This window comes from Lolium rigidum, chromosome 6, assembly GCF_022539505.1.
Source record: "Lolium rigidum isolate FL_2022 chromosome 6, APGP_CSIRO_Lrig_0.1, whole genome shotgun sequence".
Classification (NCBI taxonomy): Eukaryota; Viridiplantae; Streptophyta; class Magnoliopsida; order Poales; family Poaceae; genus Lolium; species Lolium rigidum.
Window position 1 is genome coordinate 98,671,922 of NC_061513.1, and position 17,972 is coordinate 98,689,893.

General features: G+C 50.3%; 1 protein-coding gene across 3 annotated transcripts; it reads left to right on the plus strand.

The window, feature by feature from the left end:
- The first annotated feature begins 2,766 nt into the window (after positions 1 to 2,766).
- On the plus strand, positions 2,767 to 7,977 carry LOC124665401 (interactor of constitutive active ROPs 2, chloroplastic-like). 3 transcript variants are annotated; one of them, XM_047202816.1, is made up of 3 exons: positions 2,767 to 3,138; positions 4,381 to 4,540; positions 6,294 to 7,977. In XM_047202816.1, the coding sequence occupies exons 1-3, from the start codon at positions 3,119 to 3,121 to the stop codon at positions 7,647 to 7,649; spliced, it is 1,536 nt and encodes a 511-aa protein (XP_047058772.1). In that variant the 5' UTR covers positions 2,767 to 3,118; the 3' UTR covers positions 7,650 to 7,977. The 3 variants fall into 3 exon arrangements, with proteins under 3 accessions (XP_047058772.1, XP_047058771.1, XP_047058769.1); XM_047202815.1 differs by lacking the exon at positions 2,767 to 3,138 and adding an exon at positions 4,012 to 4,296; XM_047202813.1 differs by lacking the exon at positions 2,767 to 3,138 and adding an exon at positions 4,012 to 4,291 and having other exon boundaries at positions 4,346 to 4,540.
- Positions 7,978 to 17,972: the final 9,995 nt, after the last annotated feature.

Sequence of the window (17,972 nt, forward strand, 5' to 3'; positions counted from 1 at the left end):
TGTTCAAAACACGCAGCGTGTGTGCCAATCGCGCGCAATTCCAAAAGTACAAGTAGCACAGGATGCTACTTTTTATCCCAATAAGCTTTTACCTTTGATCGCGCTGTATCCTTTTTTCCTCAAGAATAAGGTCAAGACGGCTCGAGAATGGTACAATTTCATGCACCTAGCATTGATACATTTCCGAGCGCCGAACAACACTCCAGAACCAACACAATAATAAACGACACGCCCTTGCCTAACCTCCAACTACAACAAGCAAGAAAGAGCACATGTTTTCACGACCACGTCATGAAGCAAGCAAAACTTCAGCGAGGCTCGACCACGACTCAAACAAAACCCGGACCAGCGTACGCTTAGAGGAGTCGACGAGATGAAGGCAAGGTCCTGACGGACCCAAGGAAGACGTCGACCTAGATGCGTCCATCATGTCGTACATCGCGCCTCGGAAGCCCAAGCCTTAGTAGCGCATCACATCGCCCCCAGATTCTAGATGCAGTATCGGCCTCACCCCTATATGGCCAAGACAACATCTTCAAGAAAATAACAACACAGTGGCCTCGCCTCCGAGTCCGAAGGACCAAACCTAGGGTTTTCCCGGCAACCGAGGGAGGGGTGGAGGCATGGTGAAGGCCATGAGTTAACTCATCTAGAAGGAAACAACGGCCGTAGGCGTTGCCGTGGTCAGCATTGGCCGCGGTCGAGAAGGGCTTTCGCCCATGCCATACATCGGGACCCTGTGGCGACTATAGATAGGGAACGATGTTAAAGCCGCTGGAATTAGCCACCATCGTCAGGAAGAGAGGAACACTGTAGTTGGAGCGGTCGTCGCCACCACCAGCATCACCATAGCCATCGCCACGTAGCCCGCCGTCAGCACCATCTCAGTGTCAAGCAGCCACCACGACCAAGTGACCGACACCACATGCAACAACCACCTCGGATCTATGAGCCTACCCTAGCCCAAAAGGCCCAGGCCGGACCTAGCTAGATCTCATGTCACCGCCGCAAGGGCACCACCACTGAATGGAGGGAGCCCCGCCTTCACCATGAACGACTCGAGCTCGCCACAACAATGCCATGACACCGCACCACCTCAGAGCCACCAGATCTCGCCGCCGCTACAACGGGTACCGCCGCCCGAGGGAAAATCCCCGCCACTACCGTCCACGTCCGGGCTTTGCCCAACGGAATGCTCCAGTGACGGCGAGGGGAGGGGGAGAGCGGGGAAGGTCTCTAGGCGCTGGTGTGGTCGACCCCCGTGTCGCGGGGACGACTCTATATCTCTCGGGAGAGGTTGAACGCACTGTAAATACTCACGCGTGCAAGTGCACGCGGTGCTCTACGTACATGCTCTCCTCACCGCCTGGCTGTCAAAGCAGCGCCTGTGCGCTCCGGTTTCCCGGTGTGGAACGCTATCCGATCGATACCAACAGCCCTGTGGCGTGCCGTTGAGCCCAACGGCGACACCGAAAAAGAGTTGACACCGAAAATTGATAAAACAAAACCAAAGTACGGATAGGAAGATTTCATTCCCGATGTCGTTTTGATCTGCTGCCACGGGAGACCTCAACACCGAAAATGATTCTTCTTCCCTCTTCTCGCTAGCTGTTCCGTCTCCCTGCAGGGATCTGAAATCCTCACGAGTCACGACCGTCCTGTCTCCATTCCCCTTATTTAAAAGGATATGACATCCTACTTCCCCGAGCAGACGCGCCCCTGCCCTTCTGTCTCGCCATCTTCGGCAATGGCTTCCCGAAGCACGCATTGAGAGGAAGAAGAAAGACACCGTCCAACACATTCTAAGCTCCATTCCGGACAGGCCGCTGCTGAGGTGAGGTATGGCATGATGCTCTCTCCTTCTTTCACAACTTCTTCATGCATCATTTCCTCTGGCGCCTCACATCATGCTCGGTTGCATCATGTATTGGGTGACCCAATCGGCCACAAATGCTTCGCCGCCTCTCCGTTGGAATTGGTCCAAAGGGGAGCTCTCGGCATGCATACCTCGATGGAGTGAGCTCCAATTCTGCTCCCATCTCGTCTCGTACATATACGACCGAGTCTAGCACCTACCCTGCCCTGTTTGGCCGACAAGCTTGCTTATGTATCCAGCAGATACGAGCTGTAAAGCCTCGGGCGCATCCCAAGCTTTGGGGATTTTTGTCTCTTCGCCAACCAATCATCCCAAGCAAGCCCCAGCTCATAAATACATGTGGCTATCTACCTAGTTAGTTAGTTATTCAATCTGAACTTCTGAAGTAGTAAACCCAAGCTAAAGCATGCGTTTTCCTTGCTTTCTTGTTTCCTTTGCCTCGTACGCTTTTGCTAATGGAAAGGAAGCATGCGTACACGTATTTAAGAGGCTACTCCTACCACTAAATTGGTGTACACGTAGTTTTCATTTGGGCCAACTACTTTTGCACCATGCATGGATGATACGGCGAGAGTTGAGTAAGGGGGAAGAGAAGAGAAGAGCTAGCAAAAGAAAAGGCAGGGGCGTGGTGGGTTCTTGCTTGCTTCAGGCCTACCTCTCTCCAGCCTTAAGTCTGGTGGTTGTAGTGCTGCGCGTATAATGTGTTATCTTGCAAGCTAGGGACCATGCATCGCATGTAGACCTCTCCAGTAGTGATCATCGTCACCCGTGCCCAAGCTTAAAGAATCGGATTGCACATATCCCTCCTTCACTCACCATGTGTCTAGCTCCCTCTCTCCCGGTTTAAGGATCGGCGATCAGTATTTAAAAATCCACTCGGCTGTCGCTGTTGGTTGGCTAAGTGGTTGGAGGTACTACTAGTTAGTGCCAGGTTAGACGGGGAAGCAAGCAGCTAGCCTAGCCGGGAATGATGCATTGCATTGCCATGCCATGCCATTATTTAGTTGCTTTTCTCTCGTGCATGTGAGGAGAAGATACAGAGAGAGCTAGCTTAGCTCCATCGCCAACGCGAATTAGCCTCTAGCTACCTCCCTTGGCGCCTCGCTCTTGCCTTCTTCCTCGGGAGAGAGGGAGCTGAGCTCACCACCCTTTTCTTGCTTGTCCTCTTGCAGCTTTCCCGTAGCTGGGCATAGTGGTGCTGCTGTGGCTCCGCAATTCGGAGATAGAGGAGGGTGTGTAGCCATGCAGACAGCCAAGACAAGGTATGTTTCGTTCCACCCCCGCCCTTCCGTGCAAAACTCCATGTGCCATTTGGTATTTTTTAGCAGTTCTTGCTTCGTTTTGAACCGTCATGTGCTATTTGATTCTTTCGTACATGCTTTGTTTACTTCCATGCATACATATGGATCCATGTGATGCTAGATTCTCCTCTCCATCCTCAACTCAAACGTTTGAATTGGGGTTTAGTCAATGACTCAATGTGCATGCATCAGCTTTTTTTCCCCTCTCTCTTCCCATGCACAAGCTCTCTGATATTGACTTCATCCGGCCACTAGCTCATCTTACAAAGTTCAGTTAACTGAGGGGCACTGGACAGTCAAATTATGCCCTCTGCTCAGGGGGATTGAACAGAGGCTCTCAACAGTTTACAGGCTTCCAGCTACAGCACCAATCGCGCCAATTCATTCATTCTTTACCCTAAACAAGAACAAATCGCGCTAATTCCATCCCGTGACATGGGTTTGGACGGCAGTAAACCTATAAACAAACACTTTCCACCTTACCGTCGCCTGTGTGTTTGCTCCTTTTTTTAAACAAAACAAACTTCCTGTCGCTAAGAAGCGACCAAAAATTTCAAATCGGGGGCGCCCGCATGTGACCGTGACTGTCCGCGGATAGCTCCACGGCCAACGCCTGTCTCGTCCTCGTCCTCGAGCTCGGAGCCCCGCGGTGCGGTGCGGCGGTGGTCCGTCCACTTGTCGCTAACCACATCTGTAAAGCTTCGCTCCTAACAATCTCCTTTTGAACCCGTGCTCGCGAGGGATTAGTAAGCGCTAAGTAAAGCTAAGCTAATGCGCTTGCCCTTTTCCCGGCTCCTGCATCAAGCCTCCCGCCCGCTCGGTTGCTCCCCCTTCACTTCTTGTCGGCGCCTTTTGCTCCTCTCCGCCTCGGATTCCTTGCTCCCCCATCGCATCTTGCTTCTCTGTTCATTCGAGCTGGAATTTTTGACTCGTTTGATTCGTCCTTGCGCGGGCCGTCTCGGCGGCGGAAGGAGTTGTAGTATTTGATTCGAACTTCGTATTGGTTCCCTTCATCTGGAATGAAGGGAGACACTACTGAAATCTTGCGCCTTTCCTAATCATGCTGTCCTTGAACAAAATGCATTTCCTCAAGTTATATTCGAGCAGTACAGCCGTCAGGTGAGGAACTCCGGTCAGTACTGCGAGTTTCCCATGTGATTCTTTTGAGGTTTCTGATTCCTCTTGTGTGTTTTTGGCATGCAGAAATGGCTCGCTGGGAGGGTCTCCCCTCGGAACAAACAAGACGGGCCGGCCGACGAGGCTGGCCGGCCTGGACAACGGCGCCGACGCGACGGCGACCAAGTCCCCCACCGGCCGGAGCCCGAAGGTGGAGCGCCGCACCACCATGAGCGCGGAGCGAGAGGTAAATGCCACGAATCTCCGCCTTCAATTCGGCTCATTTTTCACCTGAAACCTGAAGAGCTACTCCATCTCGAAATAGGCTTTTTCGGTTCTGTCGTTCGGTAGTAGCACATCTGTTCTGTACATGAAAGGAAATCTCTTGTTAAAAAAAAGGCTTAAGAGAGACAGATTATCTAGACACCGTCCAAAGTTCGTTAGAAGCATTTAAAGAGATGGTCGCTAGCTGTTCTTGAATGGCACCAGCGTTTTCTCTCGTCCGATCAGTTTGCCGTGATTTGGCGATATCTGTTCCTGTCTATGTTGATACCATGTCAATTGCTAGCTGTAGTTGGTCATTGGTCTGTCGCCCTCTTGGTGGAGCAAACTGTCAGTTACACTGAAACGGACAGGTACTATTTGGGATAGGTATTACTATTCAGGGGATATTAGCAAAGTGTGCATTCATGCTCGTTTTCCACTAGATCAATTAAGATCGTTAACAGTTCTCCTCGTGATCATATACTGCTACTTGCTGGAATCAACCGAGTAAGTGCAGGATGGTTGATTTCACAGAGCACAGAGGGTAACTGTTAGCTTCAGAGTACAAAATACAGGGATATCATATTTACACTGGTATACTGGTACTTATTCTCTGTACTGGTTTTGTTCTTAAAAAAGACACATAAAATTAAGCATGCAACATGTTGAGGACACAAATATTCACTTTACTTTGTTCAGATAATCACATTTAGCTAATGTTCGCACACAGTTCTTGCTTGAAATATCAGCTGGTAATCAAGATTGCTTCTAACATTTAGCCAAACGTTCTTGAAACTAGGGGGCAACTATCAGCAGCATGTTCACTAGTTCTTTTCTATGATGCCTAACTGTATGGAAAATGGGGAAAGCTAGCAAGGACAGGGATTAATGCACAGCAAAACCTATCCAAGCTGAAACTTTGCCGTGATTTGGAAATATCTGTTCCTGTCCATGTCCATGCCAGGTCAATTAGCTGTAGTTGGCTATTGGTCTGTCCCCTTCTTGATAGAGCAAACTGTCAGTTACACTGAAACAGACACGTACTATTTGGTATAGGAATTCTTCAGGGAATATTAGCAAAGCACTGCATTTAAGCTAGTTTCAATTAAGATCATTAACAGTTCTTTCTGGAAGTACATATTCTCTGTTAGCAAAGTACAGGGATATCTTTTACATTGGTACATATTTTCTGTACTATAGTTATGTTCTTGTAAAAACCCTGAAGATTAAAGCATGCTACATGTCCAGGACACAAATATTTCACTAGATAATGCTTATTAGCTAATAGTTCTTGCTTGAAATATCAACTGGTAATCAGGATTTCCTCCAACATTTTTGCCAAAACGTTCTTGACACTAGGGGTAACTTTTTTTTCCAACAAAGCGAGTATTTTTTTTAGAAATGGGGCTTCCCGGCCTCTGCATCAATCCATGCACACCACTATTTTATTTAAAATCCATCCACAAAGCGAGTATATTAATACTTCATCATGTTCAGTAATCCTTGCTACTATACCTAACTGTATGGAAAATGGGGAAAGCTAGCAGGGAAAATAATGAACAGCTAAACCGATCTAATGCTGAAACTTTTGCACTTGTCCACCACTAATCCCAGGCTAATCATGGCATTTACCTTCCTGAAACCACAAGTTTGTTGATTGGAGTTCAGAAACTTTTGTACCACCAACCACTAATTTTTTTGCATTTTGTTTTGTTTCTGCTGAATGAAAACACCAGAAAAGGAGGTCACCGATGAAGCTGTCTGAGCTAGAGTCCCATGTCTCGCAGCTGCAAGACGAGCTGAAGAAAGCCAAGGAACAGCTCTATTCCTCCGAGAACTCCAGGAAGCGTGCAGTGCAGGAGGCCGAGGAGGCCAGGGCGCAGGCCGCGTCGGCGACCGCGCTGGTCCGCGACTCCCAGGCACAGCTCGCCGAGCTCTCCTCCGTCGAGCAGACCCGCATCTTCGAGCTTCGCCGGCTGTCCCAGGAGCGCGATCGCTCGTGGCAGTCGGAGCTGGAGGCTATGCAGAAGCAGCACGCCGCCGACTCGTCCGATCTCGTCGCAGCTATGGGGGAGGTGCACCGCCTTCGCGTGCAGCTCGCCGCAGCGGCCCGCGCCGATCGCAAGCAGGAAGTGGCGGAGGCGCTGGCCACCGTCGACGAGCTCAAGGCCAAACTCACGGCGAGCGAGGAGGCCGAGGCGCAAGCGCGAGCATTGCACGAGGAGTGCAAGCAGCAGTTGGAGGCGAGCCGGGCCACGATCGACTCGCTGCTCACCGATGGCTCCAAGCTGATGGACTCCTTCAGCCTCGTCGTCACAGAGCTCGAGGAGTCGCGCGCCAAGCTTAAGGCCCTCGAGGAGGAGGTCGCGGAGACGGCGTCGGTGAAGGCCGCCACCGTAGAGCGCTGCAACTGCTCGAAGGACTCGGAGTCGGAGGTCGCCGATCTAAGGTCGGCTTTGGAGGACGTGGAGGTCAGGTTCCAGGAAGAGAAGATCCTGAGCACCGTCGAGACTCAGTGCGCGTACGAGCTCATGGATCAGATAAAGGTGGAGTCCGACCTGCGGCATGGCAAGCTTGCGGCGGCGCTCGCGACCGCCAAGTCTGAGGCTATCTTCCTCAAGGCGAGCCTGTTCGACAGGGAGTCCGAGTTGAAGCGCGCCCAGGACGCGACCAAGAAGTTGCAGGACGACGCGAGAACGGACAGCACTGCCGACGACCTGAAAGCGCAGCTGCAGGGCGCGCTGCAGGAGAACGGGCAGCTGAAGCTGGAGCTGCGGCAGTACGAGTCCGCCGAGAAGGTCCCCGAGAAGTCGGAGGCCGACGCGGCGGCGGAGGCGGCGAAGAAGGGGGAGACGGAGGCCGAGTTGAGGCGGCTGAGGGTGCAGGCCGAGCAGTGGCGGAAAGCCGCCGAGACCGCTATGGCGTTGCTCACGGTGGGAAAAGGAGGCAACGGGAAGATCTTGGACCGCGGCGAATCGCTGGATAGCGGCACCAAGTATGCGGGCTTGTGCGACGAGCTCGACGATGACGCGGCGGTGGCCAGGAAGAACGGGAACGTGCTCAGGAGGATCAGCGGAATGTGGAAGAAATGAGGCTGATCGCCGATGAACTGATCGATGACAAGTAGTAGCGTGGCTTGATCGTAGGGATCGAGTTGTTCGTTTTTGTTTACCTTGTATAATTGTTTTGCCGGTTCTTGTGGTGTAAAAACATAGGAGTGATTGTACTGAATGTGCCCATAGCTGTATTATACGCGGTATATGATGAATTCAAGAATCAATTCATCCGGGTGTGAATTACGAAAGGCTGGATTACTCCATTTTAGAAAGGGAGTGTTAATGTGCCACTATCCACAAGTTGCATCTGTTCTGATTCTCCACGATTTGCTAATGAAAATGACATGTACTACAACTTTTCTTATCTTTGTTGTTACGGCAACGGTTAAGCATCTTTTGGGGTTTTCTAGGAATCGAAGCAATTTTCTGATCAGTGATAGGCATCTCTATCCGATCCCTTAAAAATCATTGGAGGAGTAAAAAAAATGTCTTAGAGCATGTCTAGCAAACACCGCATCCTAGCCCCATCTGCATAATAATTGTCGTTTTGATGATTTGGAGGGAAAAAAAATAGCCAGTTTAGACACCGGACCCTCATACCAAAAAAATTTATCCAGACCATCCAGTTTCGCGCCACGTAAACCCCAAGTTTCCGGTTTCACGAGGTTGTGCGAGCGCGAATCCCATTTCCTCCCCCACATTGGCGCGAAGAAACATTCAGCTCCTCCCCTTCCCAGCTTCCGCCCACCACCCGCCGCCTCCACTCTCTCCGGCCTCTGCAGCGGCGTGCTCGCACCGAGATGAAAATCCCCAACCCGTCCCCACTCGCGAACCAGGCCGCACCGCGCAGATCGACCCCACCAGCTGTTGCCGGATCTAGCGCCGCCACAGCAGCCGCCACCGAGGCGCTTGTGGTCGACGGCGCCATGCAAGATGTCTTCCCCAACATCAAGCGGAAGTGGCTGGGGCAGCACGTCGTCACCGCCCCTCCCGCTGCTACTGCCCCTCCCACTGCTGCCGCTCCGACCAAGAGGATGAAGTAACTGGGCAACAAGCCACCCGCGCAGAAGAAGCTCACGCCAAGGAAGCCCTGTGCGAAGAAGCCAGCCACCGCCAAGATGGCGTCCTTGACAGCTTTGATGGCGGCGATGGCCAAGGCGCTGCTGGCATCGGCTGTCGCACGCAAGGTGGACGACAAAAGTCCTACCGTTGATGTTACGCCAGACTCGTACGTTGACATGCTCAACGACGCGTCCGTCAACATCAATTCACCGCCGCTCACGGATTACGTCGACTACAATGACGACATCGAGGAGGGCCTCGAGGGCGATGAGTTTGGGGAAGATGAAGACACCAACGACGATGAGGAAGGTGACTTGCAAGAGATAGAAGAGGGGGCGTTTGACAGGGCGGTGGCTAAGGCGAAGGGGAGGGCAAGTCGGACCGGCAACTACACCAAATTTGAGGATGCGATCTTGATCAAGGCTTGGGAGGCGGTTTCGATGGATCCTGTGACCGGACCGATCAAACCGGCAAGAGGTATTGGCAAAGCATCGAGGACAAGTTCTTCAAGTTGATGCCACCTCTCTCTTCCACTTCCACTCGCTCCTACCGTTCACTCCAAGGCCGATGGGATAGCATCAAGACGGCGTGCAGCCGGTGGGCCGGTAGCATTGAGACCGTGAGGAATTCGCCACCGAGCAGCACCAATGCCGGTGATTTGGATGAAATCACCCAAACAATGTATAGGGGAATGCCCGGGTTGAAGGGCAAGCAATTAACATTCCGTCATTGCTATGCCCTTCTTGAGCACAATCCGAAATGGAAGTTGAGGGAGCAAGAAGCGCCACCACCGAGGCATAAGCTCGTCAAGTTGGAGGATGCTGAAGAGGATAATGTCCTTGAGACCAAGAAGAACAAGAAGAGGCCGGATGGAGCAAAGATGACAAAGGACAAGATCAAGAAGCAAGGCGATGCCGCAACATTGTCTCTCAAGATCATTATTATGGTGAATCCCAAGGAATTGTTGGTGATGAAGACTTTGGAGGCAAAGAAGAAGATGATGGAGAAGAAGAACAAAGAGAAAGAAGCAAAATGGAGCATGCTCCAGGAGGATGCGAAGCGCAAGGCCAACGTCGATGAGAGGATAGCACGTGCCAAGGAGAACTGGGCCATGGGGGAGCTCATCGCGGAGGAGAATTTGACTATGATGATGAACCCGGCTGAGATGGATGAGTTCCATCTTGAGTGCTGGAATCATGCGAAGATGGAGATCTTGACGCGAAGGAGGGAAGCTGCACCCGCTGCCATGGCTGCCATGAGTGGTGCCCGAGGTGATAATGCTACGGCGAGTGGTGGCTGCCGTGTGGATGCACCGGCAACCGACGGTGATGGTTGATCATGCTTCTCCTTGATGATGTGATGTTTGATGCTCCTTTGGTGTCATGTTTCATGTATTATTGAGTACTTTGAACAATCTGTTTGCATGATCTATGTTGCTACATTTGAAAATTAGATTTGCATAAACCTGGTGTTTCCGGTTTTTGTTTGTTGTTATGCGGGCCATATTTGGCGCGTCTGATCTACGTGGCGGGTTTTTAGCCTGCAAAACACGTTTGGGTGGCCTGGATACACGTATTTAGGATTTGAGGTTTGGGGTGTCTACTAGAGATGCTCTTAGGAAGCTAAAGTCGCAACTAGCCGATCCTTTAAAAGTTGTTAGAGGAGTTAAATTTTCGTTTTAGGACGAGAAATCGCTCCTAGCCTATCCACGAAGGTATTAGAGGAGTAAAGATTTCAGTCCTCGGCTACCCTGCTGCTTAAAACTTTCCACGACCATCGATCTCCCCAAATCCACTCCACTCCACTCCACTACCCCCCCCCCCCCGGAACCTAGATGGTTGGATCCTCCCGCCGTATGTCCCTTCCACTGACCCGCTGAGTGGATCCCCATGTCGCGTGCAACAGTCCTGAGCCCGAGGAGGCGGCGACGCATCCTCCTCCCGATTCCACGACCTAACACCACCACAGAGAGGAAGTACCGCAGCTACAGCAGCGGACGTGGGGGGAGGGCATGGGTGGCGGAGATCACCGACCACGAAGCCCACTAGTGGATTTGGATCGACACCTTTCACTTGGCTTCGGCGTAGACAACATTTTCGTATGCCATCGAGTTGGGAAGCTCTGGCGTGCAATATTTGGCCTCTGTCGACCCGTAGTTGCCTATGCATGTGATTTGCGGGAGTAGAGGGAGGTCCGTGAGGGCCTCGAGTGGAGCGTTTCAATGAGGAGTACATGATGGAGCTCCGCTGCCGGTATTCGGAACGGTCGAGGAGGACTGTCAACAATATGAGATTTACAAGCTTGGGAAGCCGGGTGGTCCGGTGCATCGGTCATCGAGCTCGGATCCGACACCGATGAGTCAATGGATAATGTGCTAGATGAGTTGGTCATTCCCTAAAGACAAAGGAACTTTTGTTTAGATTAGGGTTAATGATATGTAAATTTAGTTTATGCTAGTAGTTTTAATAAGGTTTGATGGATTAGTTTGAATCAAATTTGCATAATTTTATTTTTAAAATTTGTCGAATGATTTTTTTCCCAAGGAGTTAAGTATAAAGAATCCGCTAGAAACGGGCGCTCCTATTCCCCGCCTAAAGCGGGAGCGATCGCACGCGCCGCTTAAAGGAGACACAAGATGGGCCGGCCCATTTCATTTTTATTGCATCGTTTCGCTAGTTTGGCTCATACGCATAAAAAAAAAATTCTCAGCGAGTTTCTTTGCCAGATTTCTCCTATATGCCTTTTCTCTCTTTCAAATTCGAAAAATGTTCAAAATGTAACATTTAAATTTTAAAAATGTTCAAACTGTAAAAATGTTCAAATTTTGAAAATGTTCAAACAATAAAAATGTTTCAATTTTGAAAATGTTCAAAATTGTACGATTATTTTAAGTTTTCATCATACTTTTTTCCAACCGGTGAACAATTTTTGAACATAGTATACATTTTTTCTAATCGGTGAATATACTTTTTTGAAACTTATGAATAACTTTGTTTGTTCTGTGAACATTTTTTGAACCCTCGAATACATTTTTTGAACATACGAACATTTCTCGGACCGCGAATCTTTTCTAAATCCGTGAACATACTTTATTATTTGAACGATTTCCTAGTATGAACATTTTTTAATATGAACAATTATGTTATTTGAACAATTATGTTATTTTAACAATTATTTAATATGAACATTTATGTTATTTGAACAATTTTTCAATATGAACATGTTTAAATTTGAAAACTGTTCAAATTTGAAAAATGTTCAGATCTCAAAATTGTTCAAATTTAAAAAATGTTCAGATCTCAAAATTGTTCAAATTTTAAAAATGTTCAAAATAAAAAAAATCGGATTTAGAAACCGTTTAAATTTTTAAAAAGTTCAAACATGAAATTGTTTAATTTTGAAAATAGTTCAGATCTAAAAATGATCAAAGTTCAAATTTAAAATTTGTTTGTGTTTCAAAATTATTCAGATTTTAAAATTGTTCATATTATAAAAAATAAAATCATAAATAGAAGAAAGATGGAAAAGAGAAACAGAAAACCGGAAAAAAAACTGAACAGAAAAAAGAAAAACCGGAGACCAACCAGGTAACACAACGACACACAGTCAGAACTCAGAACGGGCGAAAAATCGGACAAACCAACCCGTCGCTCGGAATGGGCCGGCCCAGAAATACGAACGCCTGCGCGGCGTCCCAGGTAGCGCCCGCTATAAGCGGAGGATAGGGATTGCGGCTAGAAACCACTAATTTTTAGAGCAGCAAATTTGAGGAGTTGAAGGAAAAGAGCCCATATACTGCTCTAGAATTTAAGGAATGGACTAGAGATGGCCTTAGCCCGTCTGTAGTGGCTAAGCTTTTCGGCCAACTTTGGGATCCAACTCGAGGTAAGTTTGAGCGGGCCTATCTACGTGAATGTACATGAAGTAAGGGGCCCAACACTTATATCCAGCTAGCTGCCTGAAATGACTTGGTCCGCTCGGATGCGTACATGACTTTCACATGAAGCATATCCATGAGTAGGCATCTAGCGTATCATGGTTCATCATTACTACCAGCCTACCAGGCTGCACTCAGGCTTCCCCTGATCAAAATCAAGCGAACAATGATCCTCCCTCAACGCACGACACTCTCCCTCGCTAAAGCAGCAACCATCATCACTCGTTCGCCCGTGCGGTTCATCCATTCGGTAGGATCGCACCTGAACTGATAGCTACCCGGTGCTGCAAGCGTAACGCACTAATGGCATCTCCAACCGGGCGACCCATCCCGCGCCACGCGTCTCGGATGGGTCCACAGTACAAAACCCGGCCAGCGCAGCGACCCATCTCAAAACGGATGCCCGCGGCATCCGGATCGACGCAAACCCGGTCCAAATCTTGGCCGGGTTTGCATGGCCGCGGACGCGAAAGGCTGGTCGCTCGCGTCCGCCCCTTGTCCGTCCCTGGCCCGCGTGTCATAGGCATAAAATATTTTTCATTAAAAAGAACTCATTACATTTTTTTTTAGCTACTACTTCTATCCTAAATACGTATGGGGCCGGCGGCCTCGCCGGCGACTCCTCGCCGGCTCGCCGTCGGGGCCGTGGATTTCACTCGACGCGGGCGGCCTGTACGCGTGAGGATTCCACTCCAGCTTACTACAGGCTGGGTGGCGCGTCGGCTAGCCGGCGCGGGCGGCGGCGCGGGCCTCGGCAGCTTGGACGGAGGCCATCATCCTCCTCCTTCCCGTCCGCGCACCTCGGGCGCGCCGCGCTCCGCCTCTCGCGGCGGAATCATCCGCTTCCCGCATAGCTCCACCTCCCCGGCAGCGGCGCGTTCCACGGCGGTGCGCGCCTCCGAGGCGGACGCGGGCGGGGGCCCGGGCCTCGTGGTTCTCCCGCCGCCGGCGCATGCGCTCTTGCCGGCCGCGCTCCGCCGACTCGAGCATCCTCCCGGCGCGCCGCTCGGCGACGGCGATCTGGATGAGGTGACGGGCTGCTCGCATAGCGAGCAGCTCGTTCTTCTGGCCGAGGAGGTCGCCTAAGCGGCGGCGGCCGGCCCGCCAGATGCCCTCGTGCTCCTTCGTCACGCGCGTGAGGTCGGCGAGACGCTCCTCGATGGCGGAGTTGATGTTCGCCAGCGCGAGGTCCTCCTCGGCGACGGGCTCCTCGGCGGCGGCGGCCCCCTCCTCCGCGGCCGCCTCCCCCATCTCCGCGTCACCGGCCTTCTTTGCCGCCGCCTCGGCAGCGACGCGGAGCGCCTCGTCGTCGGCGACCCACCGCGAGTCCGCGCGCTCCTCCTCGTCCGTCCGCGGGAACCCGGCCCGGGCGGCGAGGGAGAGCTTGGCCCATGTGGCCTCGAAGGTGCGCGGCATGGCGCCGGAGAAGGTGGAGGGGGAGAGAACGGTGATGCGGTCTGGGTGAGACCGCCGCCGTCTTTTATAGCCGGCGGTCTGGCGGGAAACTTGGGCGCGAGCGCGCGCCAATGGAATTTTCGCGCGGGAACCTTGGTGCGCGCGGGATCTTTCCCGCGCGTTCCACCGCCCACCATGGCTGTCCCGTCGAGGCCTGCCATGGCGTAGCGCCGCGCAACGAAGACGAACCACGTGGCGTCTCTTTGGGTCGCCGTGTTGGGCCCCGCGTGCGACCCAAACGGACACGCGGACGCGGGGCGCTGTCCGCGTGTCCGGGTAGCCACGCAAACGACCCAAAACGAACGGCCCAGCGCGTCCGTTTGGGTCGCCCGGTTGGAGATGCTCTAACGCTGCATTGGAGCATGGTAAAATGTGTAATCCCATGAACCGAAAACGGGGACGAGCATCATTGCGGTCCTGGTCTTCCACGGATCACGGGCCCATACATGTTTGCTACTGTCGCCCAACGGCCTCGCGACAGTAGCCAGCGGGAGCAGCAGACGATGAACACGAACCCACGCGAGGCTGATGGTGATCGTCTGATCGATGCTCGGTCGACATGCTGCTCTGCCCCCACCTCGCCGGTCACCGTCCTGTCAGACGACTGGATCCAGGCTACGCGCTAGCCCATGCATGAGCCGAACAGGAACAGTTCGTAGTCGGGTCACGAGGAATCACCTGCGCACGCAGCTAGGAGCTAGCGTTGGCTACTTCTGTTGTCATCTACCGATCGCCCATCGTCTCGAGCGCGTTCCATCTGCGTGGAGACTGGAGTTATAGGGTTGGATTGGAAGAAAAAGGTTTTGACATTTTCCTATGATATATCAGAGGAGGTCGAGTAGGAATAGAACGCCATTTGAACGTTTCAGGTAATGCAATAATGCACTGTGGTGGAATGGAAACATAAGATTGATTTGAAGTCGTGAATGAGCGGGAACTGTGACAACAGGCCACCATTAGTTTACTAAAGAGAATGGATAATAAACAGATTTATATCCCGCCTTAGCATAGTAGCTACCTAAACAACACGCACCTCTATCTCTTGAATCCAAAGAGCACGACATTTAGCGAGCGAGGAAGGGCTGTCGGACTGGCTCGTGCGTCCCAGCGACGAGGAGCTCGCGCAATACATAGGTGACGACACCGAAGATGACAACTCGCCTATCTTCACCACGGCGCTGTTCTCTCACGGGAGTTTTCATGATGGCGACGTTCTCTCGCCCGAGATTCATGCCGGTACTGTTCTAACGCTGGAGCTTCGCGCCGATGTGGTTCACTCGCCAGAGCTTCGTGACGGCAGCGTGGGATACCTCACGGAATCCGTTTGTGGCACGCGCCAGACACGTAGAATGAAAATAGATAGGTTTCGGATTCACGACATTCATGCCCACCGAGTTTGAAGCCTTCTTCCCACACTGGCTGCACACATCTGCCACTGAAGATAACACACCTCGTTCAAAAATATCAGGCTCACCACACCTGGGCACAATCATTGATGCATTTATGTATATTTCTCTTGATGCATATGTTCATGCCATTGAGATATCCTATCTGTACAAAAAAAAATGCAAATTATGTGTGACTATATGTTCCATTGAGTAGCTATATGTCAACATGACAAGTTACCAATTGTTCAAACACACTTGCGACACTATATAATGAGTACCTATATATACATGAACACTTCACTTTTCAGCGGTCAAACTCCTATATTATCAAAACCTAGGTGGGTTGAGAATATGCGCTGTCGTTGCCTAATCGACGGTACCTCGGAGAAGGGATCCTCACGAGGTCGCAGCCTGGTGGCCATGCTCGTCGTTACCATGCTCCAATTTAAGTTTTGTGAGTATCGACAATCAAATACAGCAACGGCAAAAAAATATTGAATTAGTATGCGCTAATATTTCTGGCGAAATTCTTTGACGGCTTACAAAATGGTATGGAGGAAGTACATCATAGGCTAAGAGAACACGGTATCTTTCATAGCTATTACCATTTTTCATAGTGTTCTAATATTTAGCATTAGTGCTCAACTGAGATTATCTAGACACATTAAGTGTCATTCTTTTATTTAAATATTTTAAACAATTTTAAATAATTTATGTTTATATTGAACTTTTTTACTTACTACTAATTTATTTTGAAAACTTGAGATCTTAATTAGTATATTTTTACAGCTTAAGTATATTAGTTATACACCAATATTGTTAAATATTAACATCTATGAAATGCATATATAATACTTCTTTTAATATTTGAACTTATTTTGCAGCAATATTTTAGCTTATCTTTCAATTGTCAAATATTGTTTGATAAATTGTATTTTACTAAAACTCATCATTCAGTTGAATTCCCTATATATAGGAGATAGAAAGAAGCCAAAATCATTTATCTCCACCGATTATTCTTTGTTACTTAGATAGATTAAATTTATCCATACTACTCGTAAGTAGCTTCGTAGAGATATCTAGAGCTTCTGAGTGAAAAATATAGTTCCGAGATATCTAGAGTTATAGTTCTCTATCTTTTGCTATCTCACTAGGAATAAAGTGAATGCATGTGATATTTCATTACGTGACAAAAATAATGATCTTATTTGTTCAAGGTAGCATATTTGATATTCAAACATCATGTCAAAGTTCTTATGGCTATACTCTGTTAATTCTTAATACAAGATTGCTTGAAGTTATTCCTATCTTGCTATATCAGTTGTTGAAGATAATCATGACTTACTTTAATGTTAATAATAAAACTATTAAGTAGAGGCATCGGTGGGTCAGCTGTTTTTGTTTTGAACATGGCTCACTTGTGTTCCATAGGACCCGAGTTCTTATTATCTCTTTCGAGACTGAGCGCTCTAACCACACGTGGGTATGCTTACGGGTCTCCTCTCGACCACAGCTGGAATCTACAACTTTGTTCAGTGGCCACAATTAGTTTGTAACGTTTTGTTTCCCGCGGGCGTGCAAGCTATGTTTCTTTGTGGTCGGATGATATGATGTTACTTTGGGGAAACCGTGTGTGCCTTGTAACCCCGTTGTTTCTTGCACGCTCGTAGGTTGCAGAGCCGCTACGAAGTGGCCATCCCGTCAGAAACTGATCACCTAGTACGCTGACGCGCATAGTTAGGTCCACCTCGGAGGTTCGTCCGGACTTCGATACGGGTTTAAGGCCCAGTTCTTTTGAAGCTTATGGGCAGCTTAATGGTGGAATAAGCTAAAGCCCAAAAGAACTGGATTTTAAGCCATTTTGGGGAGCACTGCTTTCGCCTTTCGTGTGTAGTGGGGAGCCAGTGTACCCCAGCTTCCTGCAGCTTCCCGAGCCCAACCGAAACGGTACATAGCGATGACCCTATTTTTCACTCTATTTACGTTGAATGCCACCGCGCTAGGCTGTTCTTGTGGCTGAATCGTTTTCCTACCGGATGAGATCCGAGAGACACCCTCAGCTCCTCTCCCCCGAGAAGAAACCGCTAGGGTTCCTCTCTGCCACACCCCGCCGCCACCATCGGCAGGGCAACCCCGGCCGCCTCCCCCGTCGGCCCTCGCCGCCAAACTGCTCCCCAGATCGTCCCAATTCCATTCCAAGGAACATCCCTTCCAATCTCAGGGGGCGGCTGACCCAACGGGCGGAGTGGCGGACGGCCTCCACGACGGCAGCCACGCTCTGCCCCAGCTCGGCCATGGGAACCTGACCGGCGGACGGCCTCCAGCAGACACATCCCTTCCCAGCTCGGCCGCGGACCCAGTGGCACCACTCACCTGCTCACGGGTATTCGCCTTGCTCGGCTCGGCTCAGATCGTTGATGTGCAGGCCGGCATGCCCGTGTACGCTTCCTTCTTTGCCAGAACGAGATGAACACTGATACAAGTATTTGATTGGGCCTTGTTTTTCTTATCTAATTG